We start from the raw sequence: 19,348 nt of genomic DNA on the forward strand, positions 1-19,348 counted from the left end.
ACGTGACAGTGGGATTGAGGAGATCCTCAAAGTATTCCTTCCACCGCCCGACAACATCCCCAGTCGAGGTCAGCAGCTCTCCACCCGCACTGTAAACAGTGTTGGTGAAGCACTGCTTTCCCCTCCTGAGGCGTCGGACGGTTTGCCAGAATCTCTTTGAGGCCGTCCGATAGTCCTCCTCCATGGCCTCCCCGAACTCCTCCCAACCCCGAGTTTTTGCCTCTGTGACTGCCCGAGCCGCGGCACGCTTGGCCCGTCGGTACTCATCAGCTGCCTCAGGAGTCCCACGAGCCAACAAGGCTCGATAGGACTCCTTCTTCAGCTTGACGGCATCCCTTACTTCCGGTGTCCACCACCGGGTTCGGGGATTGCCGCCGCGACAAGCACCACAGACCTTACGACCACAGCTACGAGCAGCCGCATCGACAATAGAGGTGGAGAACATGGCCCACTCGGAGTCCATGTCTCCAACCTCCCCCGGGATCAGGGAGAAGCTCTCCCGGAGGTGGGAGTTGAAGACCCCCCTGACAGAGGGCTCCGCCAGACGTTCCCAGCAGACCCTCACAATGCGCTTGGGCCTGCCAGGTCTGTCCGGCTTCCTCCTCCGCCAGCGGATCCAACTCACCACCAGGTGGTGATCAGTTGACAGCTCAGCCCCTCTCTTCACCCGAGTGTCCAAGACACGCGGTCGGAGGTCAGATGACACGACAACAAAGTCGATCATCGACCTCCGACCTAGAGTGTCCTGGTGCCACGTGCACCGATGGACACCCTTGTGCTCGAACATGGTGTTTGTTATGGACAAGCTGTGACTAGCACAGAAGTCCAATAACAAAACACCGCTCGGGTTCAGATCGGGGAGGCCGTTCCTCCCAATCACGCCCCTCCAAGTGTCACTGTCGTTACCCACATGGGCGTTGAAGTCCCCCAGGAGAACAACGGAGTCCCCGGTTGGTGCACTGTCTAGTACCCCTCCCAGGGACTCCAAGAAGGCCGGGTACTCTGCACTGCTGTTTGGCCCGTAGGCCGACACAACAGTGAGAGACCTGTCCCCGACCCAAAGGCGCAGGGACGCGACCCTCTCGTTCACCGGAGTGAACCCCAACACGCAGCGGCTGAGCTGTGGGGCAATGAGCAAGCCCACACCAGCTCGCCGCCGCTCCCCGCGGGCAACGCCAGAGAAATGGAGAGTCCAACCCCTCTCGAGAAGTTGGGTTCCAGAGCCCAAGCTGTGCGTGGAGGTGAGGCCGACTATATCTAGCCGGTAACGCTCAACCTCCCGCACAAGCTCAGGCTCCTTCCCCCCCAGCGAGGTGACATTCCATGTCCCCAGAGCTAGTCTCCATGTCCGGAGATCCGGTCGTCGAGGTCCCCGCCTTCGACTGCTGCCCGGATCTTTCCGCACCCGCCCCTGATTATTTACTTGTGCATGCATTTTAACTCATTATAATTGACAAAATGAGTAGAGCGGATTCGGAGTAAATATTGAAGCAAGTTGCTTATCTAAATAAATTATATTGAAATTATACCTAACTACAGTGATATCAGTACAAAGGAATTCTAAGATGAAAAAGTAGATTATGCTATAAAAATCCTATGAAATTAATTAGATTTACCACTATAATCAAACACCAGTAAAAAACGGTAACGATATTTTTACTAGTATTGGCGAGTACTCAAAATGAAGTACTCGTCCTCATTTGGCAAAAAGTGTTATTGGTGCATCCCTATATGAGCATTCACAGCACATTCAGGAGTCGTTCACAGGTCATTCTTTCGTTCAGCAGACGTAACAGAGAGGCTTCTGCCATAATCAACGTTGTTAATCTGCCAACAGGAGTAGTGACCTGCTTTGCATCACATCATCTGATGGTTTAGATCAAAAAAGGATGAGCCACAACCAAAAACAGCCAGTGTAATAAACGGACTCACCTGCTGTCCTCTGCAGCTCTGAGGTGTGTCCTGTTTGCACAATTATACATGTCCAGCCTCACTGTTTTATCGGCAGGTCCAATGGTATAAAGTGGGGACATATTTTGAGTCCTCTCTGAAAAGTCCTTCTTATCATATCGAATCATTTAAGAGGGATATTTATACTAGTATAAACACCCAAGCGCTATTTTTCCAATCATTATTTTTAATATAAATATATGGGCTCTTGGGGGCCTTGTGGTGGCCTCGGGGCTCTAGGCAGCTGCTTAGTCTGCGTACAGGCTGGGCCGGCTCTCCCTTTGGGTATTTTAAGTATACGACTTAATGCTGTGCAGCATCCTATTTTGTTCTAAAGCTGCAGATAACTCAATGTTAAAACTCAATTTAGCCGATCCCCGAGGTCCTGGATCTAACTTATTACAACAATAAAACTGTACCCAAATATTGTGCCAATAAAACAGACTGGCATGAACATCTGAACAATATTCTTACTATTATGGTTCACATGAAATATTTGACTTCTTCTATATTATCATAGCCTTGATCAGTAACAATGCACTTCTTGAACCATGAGACTGCAGAGTTGATCCACTTGAAATGTCAGAGAACTACCAATTACATATGTACCAACGATATTTACAGACCAAACATGACTCACCCAGGAAAGAAAGCATCTTTATAAGTGTGAAGACATTACAAGAACAGACACGCCATAGACCCCCATACTCCCTACAGACCATAATACAGAGAAGTGATAATTACTGTCAAGGCCAAAGCTAATGATCATGAGACAACAGAGTCTCATCATTATTAACTCTGCCTGAACTATCAATAGAGTCCATTGCTCAACTATACTTGCATATTGTGAAAATTTTGCCCTCGATAAGAATACTGTTACTGTAATGACAAAGGTAAAAAGGAAGTGCCAGAGAATACAGCCTTATTCAATGGGTATGAATTTCAAGAATAGAAGATAATCTATAGTCTATAGAGTATTACATATCGCATAACAGATCTAACATTTTTAACAGACTGCTGTGGTCCAAAGTTATTCCTCACTTACCTTATGCATTCTGAGCATCTTAATTATTCAAAAAGGTGAATTTCTAAGCAATTTTCACAACTTTCAGAGACCAGAGTTAAACAACTAGCATGCAAATGCATACTTCTTGGTTGTCGCACAGTACAACATGCTATGCAGACAGACTATGTACTACCTGCATAATTTGACCTCAAGAGTGGCTTATACAATATGTCTGTATTGGGCCAAGACAAATTTAGCTCAAAAACATCATCAACTGGCCCTTTAATGAAAAGTAGTTATTTACAAATAAAAATCATTAGGGTGATTATTTTGGCTTGATTTAGAGAAGTGCATTTTAATTTAAAATTGTTGTCCCCTAAGCGTTAAACTACACTGAAATGTTATCAACAAAGTTTAACGAAAGAATCCCAGCACAGTACAAATCCAATAGGATGGATCAGTGCAGCATATCTACAGAGAGATATTAATCCCTGTAGTTAATGAAAGTTTATCTCACTAACTGTCAAAAATGAAACACGGGCTGAATAACGCTCACCTAATTCATTCACATACATTTGCATAAAAGGCTTGCACTCACTGATGTTATGATTTATTTGGGTAATTATCTACAATTATGCATAAATGGCTTTGGCCTATTTGTGGCAGAATGTGTCAGCTGTTATTGGTTATTATGGAAGGAATTAATAGTGAATTAACTTCTGGAGATGTGGGTGACTGGTTATAAAAAAATGTTCAAAACCAAATAGTGGATATAGAGAAAAAAGGTAAATAGATTCCAAATAGATTGCACCCAGCGAACAGAGCAGACAGAAGGATAGTATCCATGTCTGTCTGGTACAAAATGCATCCATGGGCTTCATGGGTGAACTGGCACACATCTTTCCTGTGCATCACTTTCTTACTTAATATTATGCTTTTACAGTTATTTAGTATACATGTGTGGATCATTATTTTACATTTTGTTCATTGTAAACTGCAATACTGATCTAAAATGGGTCCTGATTTCCTGTTCTTCATATTAGCATTTTACCATAGCAAGCAGTGGACCTTCATTTACTTGTATTCATTGTTAAAAAAATGGCATTTTTAACCTTCAACATATAACCTGGAGTCTGAATTTTGTGAATATTTTGAAGGAAGGACAGGGGATACAAAATTACTCAAAGAAGCCTGGACCTATCAAAATACAACTTTGGGCAAGTTAATGATGAGGGAATACAAGGTTAAAAGCTCATAAAAGTCCTTCATATAATACGTCCCCTTTAAATCTGTTGTTAATTTGAGAAATTAACGATTTCCTTTTTTGAATTTCCACAGCAAATGTTCTACTATGATTGTCACACACTTGGCTAAAGTTTCACATCAGATGCCCTGCCTAATACTTGGTGTCATGATTGACATGACTGAAGGCTTGTGGGCATATGAAATTGGAAAGCCACAAATGAAACCTGGACCAAATGATCTGGCCTACGCCTCAAGGTTTTCATCCAGAGCCTAATTCTTTGGCTGTGTCAAAGGAAGCTCTAACAGCACAGCAGGCTGGAGTTGGCTCGCACTGGAATAAGTTGAACAAAACAACACATTTATTGTCTCACCTTCATGTTGGCAAAGGGCCTGTCATAGTTGCCGACGTAGAGCAGACCCACAGTCTGAGGGAGCAGCCTGGAGAGACAGAGACAGATCAGTGTTAACACCTAAAACAAGCTCTCAGCCTAGAGCCACGCGGTGCAAACGTCTGAGACAGGCTTAAAACTAAGGACGAACAGAGAGGGGGGTTGAGATAAATGAATACAGCTGAAAGAACCCTAAATGGTAAAAGTACAATACCCTCATGTCTGCCAAATCAAAATGTGATTAGTTGCAATAATCCAATTAAAAGTATTATGTAAAGAAACTGACAACACTGTAGTTTAGATTTAGACCTCTACAAATATGTCCAGAAATACACTGTAATCTTTTACTAATTTTGCAGTTCTTAATTCAATTTTCTCTCAAATATTAATACTCTTGGATGTGTTTAAAATGTGAACATAGAACAGAATTGTACTATTAAAACAAAAATGTGTGGATTCTGTATAATGTGTCCAATGTATTTTCATACACAAAGTAAAAAGAGGTGTAATCAAAATCAGAAGTGACACCATTTTAACCAAACCAAAGTCCAAATCAAGAAAGAACAAAGAGGCCAACTTTAAAACTAAAGCAAGAATAACCAGGACCACAACAACACAAATCTAAACTTGACTATGACCTCATGATTATGCTTTTTCGCCAAGAGTTAAACTGGGCCTTTCTAAGAGGAGTTTGTTTGTTTGTTTCTCCCTCCCCATGTCTAGGTTGGTTTCCTCTGGGCACTCCGATTTCCCTAATCAAAGCAAAACATGCACCATGGGAAAAATCCTCCAGCTAAGGTCCTGACCAAGCCGGGCTAAAGTTCTGGAGATGGGTCCCCAGGTGCAGCACTGTGACACCCACTGCTCCTGCCAGGTCGCCCTGCAGGATTGAAGGATGGGTCAAATGGAGGACACATTTCCCTCTGGGGCCAATAAGGCTAACCTAACTTTATAAAGCACCGTTAGTTTATAGCCTTTGTCACACCTGCCTAAAATAATAGCACAGTACTATACTATATCTGTATCTAACAATGGATCTGCCATTTTTAAGCTAGTAACAGAGCAATGCAGACGTGAGATTACACCTCTGAGCCTCTACCTCTCTGGAGAGTGTGAACCAACTATATTCAGAGCCATGCTATAGACAAGCTTTGGATTTGTTAGTTTGAGAGCAGCAAAACAGTAAGATGTATCCCTGCGACTACACGGTGTCTGGCCTTGAGAGCTGAGTGGGAGAGTGGATTGCGGTTCACTGAGCACAGAGGTGTAAAGCACCAGTGTTTTAGCAAATGTTTGAAGATCTGCCCTCATGCTGCTGCTGGGTTATTTTGAATTCCAGTACATTAATAGCAACCATTCATATTATTTTATTGCTGTGTTTGATTGTATGAACAGAAGTGGTTTATTTGAATTTGAATATTTTATGTCTAATATGTAATATTTGCAAAAGAAGCACACCAATTAATCTTAAGTACTTTTTGTAAAAGTTGCACTATGTAACTTTTCCGGTGAAGAATAACTTTCTGTTTGTCTCCATGGCAAGACATTAAGTTTATCCATCTTGGATTTGAAACGTATTGCTCAAAATAAGCATTTTTTCTATGAATGGTCTCACATTTCCACAGAGCTGTAACTTGGCCTGGTGGAGTCACATGCTCGTATCCATGGAGATCAAATAGAGTGGAACATTCCAGGCAAAGCAAGAAGCAATGGAGGTGGCAAATCCTCAATCAGAAATGTTACACAGTGCACCTTTAAATAGTTTGATGAAGCAATATAAGTCTGTACAAAATCTTGGATAGCATTCATAGGCTCAATTTTGAGTTATCATGTTCAACTGGTCAACATTGCCCAATATTAACCCAACAGGCTGGAGTACTTTTTTTAAAATAAAAAATACAAGCATTACAATAGTGACAAAATATATCACATTTTGAGTGGCCACTGGCCCAGACATTGGACCTGAAGCAGAGGCGGAGCTGTGCTAACACTAATGCTAATTCTAACACAGGCACAGATGTCTTAATCACAGAGTGCTCCTGACATGCCTCCATTAACCACTCCTCTACTCCCCTGCTGTGCCTGCCACACTCTCTCTCTTCTTCGCACCATTAGAGACACTGCCTTAAAGCACTTTATCGAAACATTAGCGTTTGGACGAAAAGGTTGTTACTGACCTTAACTGGCACTGAAATAAGGGATACTTGTGACGGCCGCTTAAATTGGGTGTGTTCAAACTCCTTTAGAGTCCCCATATACCGCTCAGTGTAATCATAGCTGAAGCAGGAAGGAAGCTGGGGTCTGCATTAGGAGGATGAAGAGGTATTTAATGATGGCTATTGTCCATCGCCAAGACCAGGCATTAAGCTACCAATAAAGGCTGTGTTAGTATACAGCTGGTCAAAAAGGGTTGTATAACAATAATATACAAGGACTAAGAACAAATGCTATTTTTAGATATGCTGCTCAGATCTGTATATAAACCAAGCATTACTTCATGGGTAAATGCTGCATCTGTTAAAAGTGCATTATGTAACTTTTCCGCCTGCTTGAAAGGTGCATTATCTAACGTTTTCTACCTGCTTGTCTCCATGGAGATGTTATTGCTTTGCCTGGAATGTTGCACAGTATAGTATTAAGTGCATGTGTTCTCATTGCTAAAATACCTTGAAAAACATGCATTCTTGGTGAGAATGCATGTTGTTGTCCTGGTGACACCATCTGTTTGTCTCCATGGAGAAAGATAAGTTTAATGCCATACTGTGAACATTTTGGGCAAAGCAACGAGATCTCCAAGAAAACAATCTGGTGATAGACCCTCAAGTTGAAAAGTTACATAAGGCACATTTAAAGTATGACTTACAGATCACTGTGTCACCAAGCCAGAGAGGTTTGCACCAGGAAGGGCATCTGGCCTAATAATAATAGAACAAAAGAATTAAGTGTTCTTTTGCTAACCTTTATGGCCATTGTTAGTGTAGAGTTATATAAAATACATAAGTGGTGTCTTCTGCTGTGGACCCCACGGAAGGAAAATCTATAAAGAAATATGAAACACCAAAATCTATAAAAAGTATTGAAATTTCTCACACGGAAAGTAAAAGACTCTTGAGTGGACGTGATCGATTGTCCGTGAAACATACAGTAGTATAGACAAAAACACAACAGTGGCCGATTGATCGCTGTTTAACATTGGCCTTTGTGGATCAGTAGGGAGTAGAAAGACAGGATTTGTAGCAGATATTCAAAATCATAAGGTCTACATGGGAAATAGCTCTGAAATATTATAATTAAAATCAATTTAGTGTGTTGGTATTAATGAAAGGACTATATTGAGTGTTGAATAAGGCATTGGGTCAGGGATAAGGCCATAATCAATTACTTTTCTTGACACAAACTCAGTAGTATGTAAATCCACCCAGAAAACTAAAACTAGCTCATAGTAAACGGTCTGCAGTGGTCCAAAGTCATTCCTCACTTACCCTATGCATTATGAGCAGCCTGAGTATTTACTGTGATGAGTTTATAAGCACTTTTCACAACTTTCAGAGGCCAGGGTGGGCTTTGCATTTGCGGTAATGCTAACAACAACTAGCATTTTAATCCTGATTTTTGGACAATAAAACACATTACACAGGCAGTACACAGCTGACTTATTTTAATCTCAAGAGCTGCTTAGAGAAAGTTTGCACAAATACATGGGAAAAATTGGGTAATCTCCATCTTGGTACCTTAAAGAAATTTCAAGTCAAATGAATCAATCTTACATTACAGTTTTTTATGTTAAATAGCATATAAGGGAGATTTATCTAAGTAATATGATTTGACAGATGCAAACACTACAAGAGGTGCAAAAATGTGTAAAGATGTGTGAATGACCAGCTACAGGAGGCATATTGGAGCGGACAGAGTGGACTCGTACATTTCACTACACACCAAATGGAGGGTAATATAAGCTCCAACATTGCTCCACAACACAGTGCTGCAAATGATCCATATCCACACGATCTATATCATGGTTTCCAGCCAAGAGGCCCATTTCAAAACAAACAAGTATTGGTGACTGAATATGGACGATACTTTCTAGTGCACTGAACAAGAGAAGGTCTAGTCAATGAAACGCATAGCCCAACAAAGAAAGATTTCAGACAGACATGAAGGCTGGGGGTGCAGTACCTGCTGAGACCAGTACTGGTGTTCTTGGGTAAGTCGCTTCGCCCAATTCATCTATATAATTGCGTAATTGATCGGAAACTGACATACAGCTCTGTGCGATTGATCAAATTGAAATGGAATTGTGAGTAAATAGATGTGATTGTGATTACCAGTCCAAACTATGGCAGTAAGTGTGTGGTTTAGTTTAGATCAGAGACCCTAACCCTAAATGGTACAGACAAAGTATAAATCTGTTCATGAAACTTATTAAAAGCCATATGGTACCTATCTAAATTCAAAGATAATATATTTGAGTATCCTACACTGTTTATTTGATAGGGACAGTGCATCTGAACATCTTTAACGGCATAAATGTAACAGATTATAGTAAAGATGCTAATTTCCATCTGTTGTCCCCAGGCAGGTAACAGAAGACAATTATAAAACATTACAAAAAAGACATCAACAAACAAAGCTATTCTGAAAATGTTCATCTTTGTTTGAGGTATAATGTATGGTCACTAAATCATCAGCAGGGGCATGGTGGTGCAGTGGTTAGCACTTCGGGCTCAGAGCAGGACGGTAGGGAGTCTGCTCCAGATTCCTCTGCTTACTTGGATTTCACTACTACTAAACACATGTAAAATAGGCTTCCTTATTCCAAGATTCTGAATTTGGTTAAAGGAAGCTTTTGTAAGATTTTAAATTTAAAATCTATGACCTATCTCTAATCCCAGATATGAGGACAAACAAATAGATTTTACTGATAACACATGTAATACTGATTCTTAACCTCCTAGGACCTGGGGTCCACATATGTGGACAACACATTTTGGGTTGTCTAGGCCACAATGCAATTTTTTAGAAGAAGAAGAACAGCATATGAGAACAGCAACAATGCAAAAATGTTCAATGTAGAATATTTTTAAGAGTTGTTCATGTTCAGGATATATATATTTTTTTTTTTGTAAAGGCACATGTCTTCCTGCTCCTGTCAGCAGCACTTCACATGAGACACATTGTTCCAAGAGGCACAATTGTTGTTTCTCATTTAGTTTTTACATTCAGGACAAATATTGCTGTGTTCAGGCACTTAATAGTTTTTGCAAATCATTATTCAAATGTTTTATCAAAGTGATTAACATGTATAAGAGAACATTTGTTTTATATCACTTTTCTCAGAAACTACATAATGTAAAAAGATAATTGTTTACTTTTACACTCATCAGGTCCCAATCAGCCTAAATAACAAAGAGAAATTAATAAAGCATGTCATGCGAGAGCTCGGGTTTTAGGAGGTTAATTACAAAAAACACTGGACATGATGGTCAAGTTGTTTACGTTATAACTTGTTTACTCATAAACCTCCATGTTTGTTTTGACAGTGCATGTGTTTCTCTGATTCTCTGGTTAAGCCGCCTGTTAATCATCATCATTAGAAATCAGGATACGGTGCTATTTTTTGTAAGCATTGCCACAGCGTGTGGTTTTTGCTGACCAGCCAACTAAAGCCCAGCACCTGCAGCCAATCATTAATTAGTGCCTCTGGTGCTACAGTATATGCTGTGCATATGCCGAATTAGAACAATCTTGTATGAGTCGTCTTCTGCACTTCTGCAGGTTAAGACACTGGAACACAGATTCAGTTGTGATTGTAGTATCTTTTTTAAAACTATAAGAGTGCAGGCTACATACAGTTCCTTTAAAATAATAAGTAAATAAATCAGTTGAAAGTGACTGTACATATCCACTGTTTAATAGGTCTGTAGTCGATATTATTAGATGATTGTTGGTCGACTGTCCTGTCAATTGATTAGTTGACAAAAAAGGGGGCGTGGCAAAAGCTCTCAAAACTATTACGTATCTCCATGTATCTACCCAAACAGCACTCACAAGACTACACCTGCAAAGGAGTTCATGAAAAAACTACTGTTTATGCTGAAAAAAGTACTAGGAAACAATGGACCCATATAATCCATATAAATCCTTATAATGCAAATAAAATGATTAGTTGATTAAGACACCATCAACTGGTTTGTCAACTAAACTACTAAAGGCCTACATCCCTAATGTGTACATCCCACAACAGGTCTCAACTCAGTGTCTGAGAATGCCAAACCAGTACAATAGCAGATACTGTTCAGCTGCACTAGGGAGGGACCCTCGCATGCTTTCGGGTATTGCTTCATCTTTTTCCACTTTGTTCCGTTTTAAATCTCAGTGCACATTTTTTCAAACCTACATGGATGACAGCCCGCCTTTGTTCTTTCTTCTCCGAGAAAAGGTAATAAAACTGGAAGTGCAGTGTGCATCTCGGAGGTCCGCAAATACATGCTCAAGGACTGATCATGTGGGTTGATGAATAAACAGTTGTTAGCTCCTCTCGCGTCTCTCCCCCTCTTTCTCTCCCCTGCCTTTCAGAAGCTTACAGCGTGTCCAAGGCCTTTTCAAGTGCCAGAAAATCTCATCTTTTTGAAGGGAAATATCAGAACGTTCTCCGCGGCGAGTCGTCTGAGTTTCGCCCACGCTTAAGGAGGGGGATGAGGAGAGGAGGGAGGAGTGGAGAGATGCTCGAGGAGTGCTGGCTGGATTGGCGTGGTGTTTTTGGCGAGGTGCAGTCTGTCGCGGGTGCTGAGGGATCGGGACAGTCACTGGGGTCGGCTGGCTCTCACGCACTAGAGGCAGCATGACCGAAATGTGTTCACTGTAACGAGCGCAGCGGGCCGATTTTCACACAGATTTAAGGGCGTGTCCGTACCATTTCTGTGTTTAGACCAGAGTGAAACTAAACTAGCGTCCATGTAGAATAGTAATAGAAGGCTGGGCTTAGGGCTACAGCTAACCCAGACATGGGCAAACTACGGCCTGGGGGCCACACGGCCCTTTGGGCTTTTTAATACGGCCTGCTGAACATGAACAAATTATATTAAAGGGGTAAACCTTGTTTTTCTGCTGCGTTTACTTAAATGAAATTTAATACATTAAGTATTCATTTAATTAATGGATTGAGAAACAATTTGTACAATAAGCCTTGCATATTCATGCTTTGGTACATGTTACAGGCCAATTCTCTAATGTAACATTTTATATATATATATATATATATATATTTTTTTTTTTTTTAGTAAGTCGATTAGTCAAATTATTATTTCTATTGTATGTTTAAATAGAGAATCTTTACGACTTATCAAAAATCAAATACTATGACTATGACATGACTAAATCTAGTATTGAAACTAGATACACAGTTGAGCAAGTGGACACACCAGTTGGTGGTGGGAGCGGGCGATCAGAAGTGCTGGCGTAGCTAGTAGTCCATTAAATTTGAATCCATTTGTGACGACCTGGTTTGACTGCTTTATCAAGGATAACTGACTTTTTACTAGTACCGGTAGGTGCTGAGAGGGTTAATATTTGATTACCAGCCTGTATAAGTCCAAAAGTGGTGTCTTTCGTCTACCCCAGGGGTGTCCAAACTTTTCTCATGAAGGGCCACATATAAAATCACAGACAAACCCGAGGGCCGATTGAGGGCCATAGACTGGTCGCCAGTACAGTGAATACTTCAAATCTGTGTTATTATTACAAGTTAGACTGAACCACTAGACCTTTATTCATGCTTACATCCTCAATGGAACACATTAAATATTTGATAAGGGCTTGTTAAAGTAGATTTTCAGAAATATATAGTAAAAAAGTACTGTTTAAAGTAATATAGGCCAATTCACCTGGAAACTTGAGGGCCAAGAAAAATTGGTCCGAGGGCTGCATTTGGCCCCCGGGCCGCAGTTTGGACATGCCTGGTCTACCCCTTCAGCTGTTTGTTCTTCCATTTAGACTGTAGTTTAGTGACAAATCTAGCTTGGTTGGATGGCTGCTTACATGGGAGACAAACTGCTAATGAGGTGGTTTGGGTGGCAGGAATGTTGTGGACTCAGTGTGATCATCCATCCCACCTTGGCTTCTACCAGAACCCAAAGTACAGCTTGATATTCTTGGACAGAAGATGTGTACTGTTAGTCTATAAGTTAGTAAGTTCAGTTGTCCTCTAATAGCGACACTAACTGCTCTGGAAAAGGTGGATTTGGCATCTATATAAAGAAATTATTATTAAATTATTAGGTTAGAAAAAAGTATGTGCGTTTCTGATCGCTTGTCCATATACTCCACTGAGTTACTGCCCATGTGGTGGGCCTTCGATTGGATGGAGCAGAACAGAACTGAACTGTCTTATATCACTGCTCACTCAGGCATCATTTCTAAAGAAATAGCTGATCAACTGGCAAGAATCTCTTCTTCAGAGTGAAGTAGAATACAAAATATGTCTCAGGAACCTTGAGTGCCTCAGTCTTTTTAAACGTTATGTGGACAAACTGTGGCAAAGGAAGTAGGATAAGAAACAAAAGGGAGAGTTAAAATAACACGATACAACATTGTGGGTTTACGGCCTATTTATAAATCACAGGTAAACATAAAAATGGATTGTGCCAGGGTGGGGAACTGGAAATAGTTCACCATGTTCTTTTGTCTTGTATAAAATATTGTGCAAAAAGGCAGGTTTTACTCAAAGAGCTGTCAGACCTTGGGCTTTTGGTTTTCTCATTCAAGACATTATTTTCATCTGGGTGTAGTTCATAACTGATTGATAAAGTTCCTCCTATCCACCAACCTATACTCAAGGTTATAAAGTAAAGTTTTTATACTATTCAGAGGAGGCAGCATGACATTAAACCAGTGTGCAGCCTAATGGAAGTCATATATATTAAACTATACTACTAGCCAAAGAGGACAGAAATGAACCTTTCCTGAATAGTTTTAAAATTAACTTAAATATAAGACCACACAGAGTAGTATACGCCCATGGACCACTATGGAACCTACTTGGACGAGTGAGGATTACGCGGATATAAGGCCACAGGGGAATACAGAGGTCCCTCATTGTTCAAAAAAAAAAGCCTGCAATAGGCGAATTCCGCTAAGTAGTCAGCTTTATATATGGTTTAATGCTGTAAAACTCCTCACCACACACTTTATACACTTTTCTCACATTTCTCTCTTTTTTAAACACTCTCAAAGTTCAAACTTTGTATATTATAACCTCTTCCTCGATGATCGCTTTAAATTAGTTGTTCACTTGGCTCTGCTCCAGCGGTATCCTCAGACACGCCTCTCTGTGCAGAGAAACACTTAAGTCCAAAGTGTTTCTGAAATTTGACGGTGCAGAACGTATCATTGACATTGTGGGTTTTGTCGGGGAGAATACTTCCAATGTAACCCTAATATATTGTTCTCTTGAGGCTGTGGTTTGGCGGGTTACAGTTAGATTTAATATGATGTATTTTCTTGCTGTCTTCCTTGCTTAAATAGACCAACACAGCAGGATGGTGTACAGCTCGTCTTTATTCAACAATTTAACTCATCTCATGTGCTCCCTGTGCGTGTTCACTTTTGTTACATTTTTATCGGTGCTCCTCAAATGTGCTGTACCGCAACAATGAGTAGGAACCAATATTATTATGAAGAAAGTAAATAATGTATTCAACATAATATAATACATAATATTCATTGTTACTAAAATAAGCACAAAGTAATAAACAAAATACTAATGACCCAAATTAATGTTAATACATAAAATAATATACGTCAAATATATAAAGATTACATAAATTTGTCTGAATGCATTCTGTACTGTACAGGAGATACGGCACGGAGGAGATTGATTGACAATGGTCTACAGTCCCTTAGCCAATCAGGATGCAGAAGACAATGCGTGTTCATATGGTATAAAAAAGCATGCAAAACTGCACAAAAAAACGTGAACCGTGATATAGCGAGGGACCACTATATAACCATTGTTTAATTGAAAATCCCATTCTATTGTCTAAAGAAAGAGTTGTTTTTTTTAAACTATCATTGTGGTATCGGAATCAGTATTGAGTATTGATTCTATTCCTTAGTATCAAAATTTAAAAAAAGGTTGAAATTTTAGTATCATGACAACACTAATGCTGAGAAAAATCTAATAAATCCTATGACAATAGTGCTATTTTGGTGAAATCGTATCATGATTCACCAATTTTCTGTTGAATGCAGCTCTATGTTCAAATACGGACACTTTTCCCACTGACACCTCCTGTTGGTCGACCTATGTCATACATACTGAGTGAGTGACAGGTTCATTTAATCAAATGCAAAGGAGTGTGAACTCTCACAAGAAGCAGATGAGTTTAGTTATCCCTTTAAAGTGATATAAAGATAACACATGTACATCAATCGTGGTAAAATTTAAATTGTGATCTATCTCCAAGAAAATCGTTTTAATTTCTTTTTAAATTCTGGTGCAGTTGAGTAAAGATGAATTTTAGCATATGTATGAATTTCTAAAACTGAAAAAGATTGCTCAAACTCCAACGTTAAATGTGTATACCTTTTGTGAACTCCTCTTTAATTTTTTTTGTCTCTTCAGGATGCTCTCAAAACCACACTGCGCCAAAACACATTTCACGGTTTCAGTTCCACGTTTGGCACTAAAGGTTTCCAAGCACTCAGGTGGAGAGGCAGGTGGAGGGGCAGGCTGCCTGGCATCACTGCAGCATAGAGGGAGATGACTGCGCACACGGGGGGGATTACATTTGGAGGAATTATTGACACGCTACACAAAGAGCAAGGTGAGAGCTTGTCAGAAACTGGTGTTTATAGACAACCGCCTTTGGCTGTTTTCTTCTCATGTTGTCAGAGTGATACACCTGCCTCCATTACAATGTGCCCTGTTCTTTCCTGCCACACATACAAACTAACTGTCTAACTGTGTGCATGACAAATGTACAGCTATTTGGTCTTTCTCCAGGCCAGGAAGTTTTAGTCTCAAGACCTTCCACCAGTATATAGGCCTGTCATGATAATTACTATATCAACTTATAGTTCAATATATGAAAGCTGGGGCTCAATATTTATTGTGAGCAATTTTTCGTTGTTGTAATACGATAAGATTTGATTATTTGATTATATTATTGAACAAACATTACTGAGCTACTGACACCCTGTATATTGCGGTCCATCTCCTATTGGTAGTTTTATTCACAGATGAGAGTAAAACCAGCATGATAACATTGTAATTTGCCATGAAATATCCAAAACGTAAACTTAACGTTTTGAAACGATCATTTCTATTAGTGACTAAAACCTAGAATGTGCTATTTAATACATATATTTTAGTTGTCCCCATCTGTGTTATGCATTACTGTCAAATGAATGTGAAGTAATATGAAAACCAGCAATTTCTCAACATGTCAAATTATTATACGTGTACCAAGTGTATTCACAATAATTAAGAGGTATGACCTTTGTAAGCAGATTCTTAAGAGAAAAACAAAGTTTAAAAAAATGAAGCCTTTAATGGTCAGTATAACTTTCAAACTATCAGGCTAAGTTGAATAAACATATGACAATAATGATTCAACAGCTACAAATAGCCTAATTAACTTGAATGTCTTTACTGCTAAAAACTAATTACCAAACCCAAAAAGTAGAAGCAGACACCAAACTCATTCTAGATTGGACAACACCGACGCACTACAAGCTTCAGTGTCTCTTGAGTGTCTTGTGTTTTATTTGTGTAGCTTCTTCCTACAGATTGCTAATGTGTACCGTGGTAGGGGTGGGCACTAGCTGACCTGAATTATTTATGATACAGGCATAATAAACTGCTGGAAAAAGAAATAATAGTGCAACACAAAAAGAAAAAAGAAAAATCAGATTGTAAATGTAAGGCAATGATAGGTGGAGAAATGAAGTTGTTTTGCTGCCACAGTGGAAGCCAAGGATTGCTCCTCGAGGCTACAGGGATTGTGAGAGAAGACGCAATGGGAAAGATTAATGTCAAAGATAGAGCATTTTTCTCTCTGAGGTTGACACACCTAATGTACAGTGAGAGAACTAATGCTTCAGTGCATTCAATCAAACAAAAGGCACATTTCAGTCAAAAATGCTTTTTATGGCTTATCTACAATTACTGGAGCTGTAGAAACAAAAACCTGGTATGAATTTCAATGTCTTCCTTGTCAATTAAATGCACACTATGTAAATTTATATGTATATTTCTTTGCCTTGGATATTTCAGAGTATGGGATTAAATTCATTTATCTTATCATTCTTTATCATTTATTCATTCTTACCGTGAACTGACCTGTAACTTGGCCTTATGTTTAATGCCACATTGTGTAACATCTCCATAGAGAAAAGCATGCAGCAGACCTTCTACCAGAAAAAAAAGTTAGACAGTGCACTCTGAAAACTATTTCTAAATTCATGCTTTTGTATCAACTAAGGGTGTGGACCCAACTTACGATAAAAATAATGATGTATAATGTTGCAGGGTTGTCACAATACAAAAAAATATATAAAAACTCAATTTCAACTCAAAAGAACAGTATTTATTTATACCATGTGGTCGTAGAAAAAGCTCAAGATGAAACTGTTCAGGAAAGGTAAAATTTTAGTCCAATGAGGTTCATCTGGTCTTCTCGTAATTGATTTTAATAGATTCTTTATTTCAGACCGGTCTGACTTCTTCAGGGCAGTGTACCAGGTGTGTGAGCGTAAGACCACTAGTGAAGAAGACCACTAGTGAAGAAGACCGCTAGCGAGCAGTCGAAACTGTCAGGTATGAAAACAAACCTAAACCTTGGTCTAAAAAAACTATCTATTAAAATAAGGGGGAAAAAAAATCTCACCTGGATCAAATTTTCCCTTATCGATCTGACTTTTGAAAACCCTATAAAGTTGTAATGTTGCTTCTGATCATCACAACCTGTTCAGTCTAGAAAATCCATGTAACAGACTCTAATGGAGAGACTCACCCCTCCCCTCCAACTTTGGTGATCTTCAGCCTGAAGTCCACAGAGTTCAGATTGGGGGGCTTCCACTTAAGGATGTCATCACAGCGGCCTGGTCTGTACCTCTGTGGGGACACAAAAATACAGAGTTAACAAAAACAGTGACCAGATTAAAGCCTGGGGTGACATGTCTTGCCCAAGGACACAACAACAGGATACAAGAACTTTATTCAGCTCACATCATCACATTTGAAATTAGAAACTTTTCTTATTACAACATGGTCCGCAGCCAGATTCATAATTCAGACCCTTTAGCCAGCGCTATAGATCCTATATGGAAATGCAGCGAATGAGATTATTTTGTATAGCGCCTGAAGTTTGGATTTCAGAATAGGCAATTGGCTAACGCATGGCCTTTCAAAATACTTGCGGGCTATATTTGATTGGAAAACTTTGGTTGATAACATCTAAAAGTTGAAGTAATTAGATTTAGATTGTAATTTAGAACTTTCGCAACCAACATAACATGTTTCTTTTTGTAGCTTTTTTCGCCCGATCTCAAAAAAGTAAAGAATTGTCGTTCAGCATGTTGCTCCTCAGTTTGTCACAATCAAAACAACAAGAAAATCAGAGCCAGAAAATGTTTTTGTCACAACAATTACAATTTGGTTAAAGACAGGTATTATGCAAAATAGACTTGTTGGAGCCTTCTACCATATTTTAACATCATTCCCTCATCAAAAACATACCTGAAGAGGTTTTATGTCACCCACGCATGTTTGAGTAATTTTGCAGTTTCTCCTGGGCCTATTTGAACCCTCCTTATAGTTATCAGTTCCAACTTCCCATATTGAATGCAAGAATTATGTCAGGATTGTGCCACATATTCTGAGGATATCGTTTTGGCATTGTGTTTTGAAGCCGTATTGCTGACTCATATCTGTTTGCATATCATTTTATGTAGGCCCACAAACCTTGGCATTGTTCCACTTGTATTCTAAGCAATCCTTTAATTACACTAGGTTTTTGGGGGGAAGAAATTATATTCTCTTGATGTCTGTATTTATGCCTTTTACATCTTAATACTAGCATCTGCACTCCACGTCCTCTTCGGGACGCATCTTAATGCAGTCTCAATTATACACAGATTTTCAGTTCATTAACCGCCACCGTTGCTTAAAAATGAAGCTCTTAAATTAGCCCATCATTACGCCCTGTTCACGCTGATGCACTTTCATTTACATTTTCAAACAGGCACTTGTGAATATCAACAACCTCCATCCATGCTTCAAAAATATGTCAAAAATATTTACAGTATTATCAAGCTGCACAGATTTTTAGCCAGTACTACAGTATCAATATCAATGCATAGTATTATATGAGAAATACACCTCCCCCTCGGGTTATTTATGTGCGTGACATTTAGTGGAGAGAAAGATGGCTGGTCTAAAGCTACATAGGGATCGGGAGGGCTGGCAAAGTGGTGAGCAATCACGTACATTCACTAAAGGGAGGATTTACAATTTACATTCATAAATATGGAATTTTTAGTGGTACTTAAAGCCCCAGTAGATATGTAAAATGTGTTATGCAGTACTTTGTTGTAATTCTCTATATTCTGAGTAAGCACACTTGAACAGAAATTACAATTTGAATGGATGCAATTAGCAAATCTGCAAATTTAACGCTCTATAACTTCCTCCACAAAAAAAATATCCTGTCATATTCTGTACAACAACTTTTCACCCTGTAGTTTAGATCTGCACAAG

The 19,348-nt window shown here is 39.6% G+C and overlaps 1 protein-coding gene across 1 annotated transcript in view; it reads right to left on the minus strand.

The window, feature by feature from the left end:
- rngtt (RNA guanylyltransferase and 5'-phosphatase) overlaps positions 1 to 19,348 on the minus strand; it is a 131,845-nt gene that overhangs the window by 17,276 nt on the left and 95,221 nt on the right. The window contains exons 13-14 of the mRNA XM_033991028.2: positions 17,604 to 17,704; positions 4,573 to 4,639 (exon numbers count right to left, since the gene is read on the minus strand). Coding sequence (XP_033846919.1) covers positions 4,573 to 4,639; positions 17,604 to 17,704 — 168 coding nt within the window. The remainder of the gene's footprint in view (positions 1 to 4,572; positions 4,640 to 17,603; positions 17,705 to 19,348) is intronic.

Source organism: Periophthalmus magnuspinnatus, chromosome 24 (assembly GCF_009829125.3).
Source record: "Periophthalmus magnuspinnatus isolate fPerMag1 chromosome 24, fPerMag1.2.pri, whole genome shotgun sequence".
Taxonomy (NCBI): Eukaryota; Metazoa; Chordata; class Actinopteri; order Gobiiformes; family Gobiidae; genus Periophthalmus; species Periophthalmus magnuspinnatus.